This window comes from Notamacropus eugenii, chromosome 1 (assembly GCF_028372415.1).
Source record: "Notamacropus eugenii isolate mMacEug1 chromosome 1, mMacEug1.pri_v2, whole genome shotgun sequence".
Taxonomy (NCBI): Eukaryota; Metazoa; Chordata; class Mammalia; order Diprotodontia; family Macropodidae; genus Notamacropus; species Notamacropus eugenii.
The window spans coordinates 451,533,448-451,540,557 of NC_092872.1; the positions used below are offsets into that span (position 1 = coordinate 451,533,448).

The 7,110-nt window shown below is 39.3% G+C and overlaps 1 protein-coding gene across 1 annotated transcript; it reads left to right on the top strand.

The window, feature by feature from the left end:
- Positions 1 to 5,411: 5,411 nt before the first annotated feature.
- Positions 5,412 to 6,392, top strand: LOC140518329 (olfactory receptor 10A5-like). Its single transcript, XM_072630397.1, has one exon. The coding sequence runs from the start codon at positions 5,445 to 5,447 to the stop codon at positions 6,390 to 6,392; it is 948 nt and encodes a 315-aa protein (XP_072486498.1). The 5' UTR covers positions 5,412 to 5,444.
- The last annotated feature ends 718 nt before the right edge of the window (positions 6,393 to 7,110 follow it).

Consider the following 7,110-nt stretch of genomic DNA (forward strand, 5'->3'; position numbering starts at 1 on the left):
ATTTGAACATGACGGGCATGAAGCACTTATCTGTTGCACTGGTAAGTTATTGAGACAGTGCTATATGTTGTAGGTAGAAAAAATGTGCCATGAATTGGTAGATATGATTTCTGATCCTGGATCTCTCACTAATGGTATGATCTTGAGAAAATTATCCTCCTGAATTAATTGTATTTCCTGTTTTTCCTTTGTCTCTCCTCTCTCTGGGGTCACATAGCTAGTATGTGTGGGTGTTGTATCTTGAGTCTCCCTCATTCTAAGACCATTCCTCTATCCTCTATATCATGGGGTTTCAGAGGTTACTTTCTCATTTTTAAAGTGGGAATAATAGCAGTTTTGCCAATCTCATTGGGTGGTTGTAAACATAAAATGAGATAATATATGTGAAAGCGCTCTAAAAATATAGTTATACAAAAATAATCTATTGCAATCCAGCAAACATTTCTTAATCATCTACTATAAACATGGAACTCTTCTAAGCACAGGAGATATAAAGTTGAGGACAAAGTCACTGCCTTCAAGGATTTTGCAGTATATTAACTGTAAAGAATATGTCATACTCAAAGAAGTATGATACAAGGTAGAATGTAAGAGAGGAAAGGAGAGTAATGCAAGTATGATAAAAAATTTAAAATATTAAAATGAAAAATTTATGAAAAATTTATTGTGCCTGGAGGGTTGGTAGATATCACTTTCACCTGAGAAGATCATTGAAATCTTTGAAGAATAAAACCAGGAAAGAGGATGAATTTGTGGGATTGGTATGTCTTGCAGCTTCTAATCCATAAGATTTGAGGAGAAAGATAAGAGTGAGACAAAGACACAGAGACATAGATGGAGAGACAGAGACAGACAGTAACTGAGAGGTTGTTTGATTTTTAGGAAGAGGTAGACAATGGAAATCTCGACGAAGCAGGAATGTTGCTGTATTCCCTCATTTCCCAAGGGGATATCAGGGCACCAGTAGAATGAGTGGTCAGGGAGTTGAGGAATTCCCTATAGGACATACCTTTTCAATGAAGTAGAAAAGCTAAGAACAAGAGCCTGGCAGCTTAGCTCTGTTCCAAGGCTGATTTAAAAGCAGGGGCATGGTTTGGTAGGGCTGGTTCTCCTTTCAGAGAGGAAATCCATCTTGAACATGACTTGGCAAAGTACAATTAACTGAACAGTCTGGAGGATGTGAGAAAGAGGCTGATCTCCTAAGAGGGGAAGGAGTATTCCTGTCATGTCTAGAGTAAAGAGACTGAAATCCTAGAGGAAAGAAAAAGTCACTAATCCCTGAGCTCTGAGTGGATAAGAACTGGCCAGCACACCAACAATGATCATAACACAGTTATAACATTTATTCTTACCCAAACATTCTATCAAAATTTCGTAAAACTGAGTGAGTTATGTTATGAACAAGTATTTATTAAGTACTTACCATGTGCCCAGTATTGTTCTAAATTTTGTGAAAGATGCTGGAAAAAATAAGACATGATCGCTGCCCTAAGGGAGCCTGCAATCTATTAATGCAGACAAGACATACCAGAAACAGGAGGCTAAGTAATAAAGACAGAAGGTGCAGATGGATTCCTACAGGAATTCCAAGTGGGGAGAAAAAGAATAACAAGAGCCTAAAACTGTAAACAATTATGTTTGTTGCAGAGACTGTCAAAATGTCTGTCCTGATCTGAGCAGAGAGTCGTGTTGGGGAATGATGGAAAATAAAGTTGAAGAGCTAGGATGACTCAATTATGAAGACTTAAAAAGCAGGGAAAGGACTATGGATTTTGTTTCCACAGATTCTTGAGCAGGAAACTAACAGGATGCCAATTATGCTTTAGGAAGATAAGAGTGACTGAAGAATGAAGGATGGATTTGGAGGGATGGTGGAGAGGCAGGACACTATTTATACACCAAAGAATTGGTGCTGAAACAAAAATAGAAGAGAAAGCTCTGAAGGGACTTCATAATAATTGAAACAATGCTTTAAAATTCACTATTACCTCATTTGAACCTCAAGGACTCTGTGAGGTAGGCACTAAAGGTATTATTACCCCATTCGCCAATGAGAAAACTGAAATGACTTCAGGGAGGTGAGATGATTTGCCATGGTCACCCATCCATCCCTCACAGGCGGGATTTGGTCCAGTACTCTAATCACTATGCGACACTTTGTAAAGCTTCCAGTAAGTGCGCATGAAGGTACATGATAGCAAGCAGCTGCTGATAAAATTCAGGCAATAGCTGGGAAATTTTAACGAAGTAAATGAGGCAAAGGAAGTTTGGAGAACGAAAGAATTGTACTGAAAGACCCGGAAAAATATGTTCAAGAAATAGAGATTTGGGAGAAAATGTTATGTGGTCAACTGCCCAAGTCTATTGTGTGGAAACCTAGAGCAATTGCCCAAGTGATGCAATCAGAAAAGCCCATAGAGAGTTTAGTACGAACTAGAGATGAGGCTAGTCAGAACCGAATTTGAGGGGTACTTCGCAAAGGAATACAAAACAAGCAAGGAAGGAATCAGGAAACCTGTGCACAGGAATGAGAAGGCAATAATAACAAAAGCATTAAAAAATTTTCATCTCAGTCATTCTCATAAATTTCATAAATCTCAAGTCAAAATTATCTCTCCTGAAGAATTAGCTGCTAAGGAAAATAGAGTTTATTGTATTTAAGAGGATAAAGGAAATAGACACAAGAGTATTTCATATTGCCAAAATGTAACAGTTATGTATAGAGTCCTTTAAGTTTTACAAAGCGCTTTACTGAAAACAACCTCATAAGGTAGGCAGTTCATATATCATTGTTCCCATTTTACTGAGGAGTGAACTGAGGAAGAAAGTGAAGTCACTTAACCATAGTCACACAGCTAGAGTCAAAATTCAAACCTAGGTGTCCTAATTCTAAGCCAGGATCCTTTACCATTGGGGCAGCCAGATGATATAGTGGATAGAGTACCAGGCCTGCAGTCTGGAAGGCCTGATTTCAAATCTGACCTCAGACACTTACAAGCTATGAGACCCTGGGGAAGCTATTTAGCCTTGTTTGCCTTAATTTCCTCATCTGTAAAATGAACTGGAGAAGGAAATGGTAAACCACTCCATTATCTTTACCAAGAAAATCCCAAATGGGGTTTGATTAAAACCATTAAACAACAACAAAATCCATACCATCACACTAGAAGTATATCCTAATCCATTAGTTTTAATTATATTAGGATACTATCCTTCTAGTGAGCAAACTTTTCAGGACGTCCTCTTCCTTGACTTCAGTTTCATAACACTGAATTTATAATCAGAAGGTTCCTTGCTACATCTGGTGTCAAAGCAAAGGGAATAGCCTGGATTTTTTTAAACGAGCCTTGCATCTCAGACATACAGGCTGATGAAAGAGCCAATAATGCTTCCCTAAAAAGCACATGTTTCTAATTATTGAAACATTCATGTCCACCAGATATGGTCTTACATCCAAGGGAAAGTGCTGGCTAAACCCTGATAGCATCTTTACTGTCTAATCTTCTTTAAATATTCTTTATGAGTCACCCAAAACTTCTACCACCAAAACATTTCCTTATGACTAGGTGGTGCAGGGGATAGAACCCCAGTGCTGGAGTCAGGAGGACCTGAGTTCAAATCTCACCTCAGACACTTGACACTCACGAGTTGTGTGACCTTGGGCAAGTCACTCAACCTCAACTGTGCCTCATTCTGGGTCATCTTCAGTCATCCTGACGAATATCTGGTCACTGGATTCAGATGGCTCTGGAGCAGAAGTGAGGCTGGTGACCTGCACAGCCTTACCTCACTCAAAGCAAAGTCAAGTGCAAGTCATGTCATTATTTCTCTGATGGCATGGTATTCTTTGACAGCTCATCTACAGTATTTACAAATCACATCATGGGAGGAGTTATTTTCTGGGAAAATTTCCACAGGTCACAGATGTCATTTGTTTTATGTAGATCCTTGTTAGCTTCCATTTCTGGGGGTACTCCATGACCTTTTCCCTAACTTCTTAGGGAGTTCCTTATTTGAATCTAGGTCAAAGATTTAGTGCTGGAAAGGACCTTAGACGTCATCTAGTCCAACCCCCTCATTTTAAAGATGATAAAACTTCAGTCTAAAGGTAGTAGTAGTAAGTGGCAAAGCTGGGATTTAAACACCAGGACCTCTGACTCCAAATCCTTTCCATTTTTTTTTTAAATTTAATTAAAGACCTAACCAAGTTGATATAGATTTAATGCAATCTAATCTAATAATTAATGTAAGGGGCTACCTTCAGAAGGTCAAAAACCCATGATTAAGTCTCTGGAGGCTTTTACCCAATAGATTAATTAGATATATCTGAACCAGTGACCCACATGCAACTCAGTTCAATTCAGGAAATATTTATGAAGTAAGTACCTGCTATATTCAGGACGCTGTTCTAGGCAATGGACATACTCAAAGGCACATACACAGGTAATTGAATTGTGAGAAGAGAGACTTCATGCTGATATTCAACAAGGAGTCAATCAATCAATCAATGAACAAACATCTGTGTGTCAGGTACTGTAAACAAAAAGACAAAACCAAACAGATGCTGCCCTTAAGGAGTTTATATTCCAACATGGGAGATAATATGTAAATATAAGTATATAGAAAACACATACAATTATTAGCTATTAGCACCTGGGTAAATGAACCAATACTTCTGTCCTCAACTTAGAGGAAATTCAAGAGGTCAAGGGGGTTGAATTCTAGTCATGGGTCATATTTCCACAGAACAAATTCACAGGTTTAGCCCTCAAGTCAATAAGAAAACCCTGTTCCCCAGCCAATTAAGAAACAAACTACAGGGAAATTTCTAAATGAAGTAGTTTGTTATTGGGGAGGCAATCTGCTTTAGTATAGAAAAGCTGGTATCTAGATTTAGATCTGCTAACTAGTTGTGAAAACTTTGGTAAGTCATTACCTCTCTGTACCTCAGTTATTTTATGATTTTAGTTAATTCACAAATTTTAGATGTTTAAGCAAATTTAAAGGTATAAGTTGTTAGGGAAATGAAGTATTAGCTTAGGGTGAGGGATTAGGTTAGGGAATGTGATGGTCTCACTCTAATCTTTTGTCAACAACAACCCTGACCTCTTTTATAACACATTCTTAAGTTATACAATCAGAAACCAATTTCCAGACTGGACAGACCATAGGCCTGACCAAGAATGTTAACTCTTACCTAGAAGAGATTTATTCCATTTATAAAACTGACCCACATCCCTCTTCCCCAAATATAAGCTGTGAGTTTCTGCATTGTAGCCTTAGGATTATGCCATATTAGGAACCTTCCTTCTCCCACTAATATTTTTCTGTGTCCATGTCTCTACTTTTGGATAAAAAGAAATGTAAACTGAGAAATTAGAATCTGTCACTCCTAGTTAAAAGCATGTCTCTGTCTCTGCAGCTGGAGACCAATTTCTGTGCCCATGGCTGGGGGAAACTGGACAACAGTGAGTGGGTTTGTCCTCCTTAGCTTCTCTGCCCTGCAACCCAAGCTTCAGACATTGCTGTTTCTTGTGTTTCTGACCATTGAACTTATCACCTTGATTGGCAATGCCCTTATCATACTGGTCACTACAGGTGACTCTGGCTTGCACAGTCCAATGTACTTCTTCCTCAGGAACCTATCTCTCCTAGAGATTGGCTTCAACCTGGTCATTGTTCCCAAAATGCTAGGAACCTTGCTTGCCCATGATACAAGCATCTCTTTCCTCAACTGTGCTGTTCAGATGTATTTCTTCTTCTTCTTTGGGGCTTCTGAGTGTTTTCTTCTGGCAACCATGGCATATGACCGTTATTTGGCCATCTGTGACCCCCTACGCTATCCAATCATCATGAGTCACAAGATTTGTGCATGGCTGGCTGCTGCCTCCTGGTTATCAGGACTTCCTGTGGCCACAGTACAGACAACATGGCTCTTCAGTTTCCCATTCTGTGGCTCTAACCAAGTGAACCACTTTTTCTGTGATAGTCCACCTGTGCTGAAGTTGGTTTGTGCAGATACAGCACTTTTTGAGGTCTATGCCATTGTAGGAACTATTCTGGTTGTCATGGCCCCCTGCTTATTGATTTTGGGCTCTTATGTTTGCATTGGTTCTACCATCATCAGGATGCCTTCAGCTGAGGGAAAGCGTAAGGCCTTTTCCACCTGTTCCTCCCATCTCCTTGTTGTCTCCCTTTTCTATGGATCTGCGAGCCTTACCTATTTCCGACCCAAGTCTAATAATTCTCCAGAGAGCAAAAAGTTGTTGTCACTATCCTACACTGTAGTAACCCCAATGTTGAACCCTATTATCTATAGCCTGAGGAATAAAGAGGTGAAAAGCACACTCTATCATATTCTACACAGAGCCCTGGGATCCTGGAAATTTTGATCTGAAGCTCCAAGCGTTACTCCACCTTTGACATTGCAATTAAAGGATCACAGATTTAGGACTGTGAAGGACCTTATGGGTCAAGGTGAGAGGGAAGGTAAGCTTGATGAAAGGATAATAATTCTGGCTTGGGGGATTCCTTTCCTCTCTGCTCCACTCAGTGAGAGGATCAAGAAAAAGAAAACCCTTCTGAGATCTCTCTACAACATATACAGCGGAGAGAAGAAAGCAGGAGGTAATTCTATGAAGCAGCCCAGGAGCTGATGGGGAAACTCCCTTTCCTCTGACATCTTGATCCACAGTTCTCACCAAGGCCAGTGGAATTATGGCACAATTCTGTCCAAAGACTCTATGCATACACATTTCTACATTTGCCAGAATGACATGCATTATGGCCAATTTATAATTTCTTTGTAGTATGAACTTATGGAAGTGGAAGGACAACCAGACTCTTTGAAGTTCAACTTATTAGTCCTGCTGCTTCCAACGATGACTGTTCCTCTATAGCAGACACAGCCAATTCCTTTCTCATTCAATAAATATTTGAACCCTTGCTAAGCAAAGGAAATACAAAGAAAAAAACAAAATAGTCTCTCCCCTTAAGAAGTTTATATTTCACTTATGGGATAGAATGGAATGAAGAATAATTTAATAGGTTTTTATTATGTGCCAAGCACTATGTTAAGTGATAGAGAAGCAAGAAAAGTGAATCCTTCCT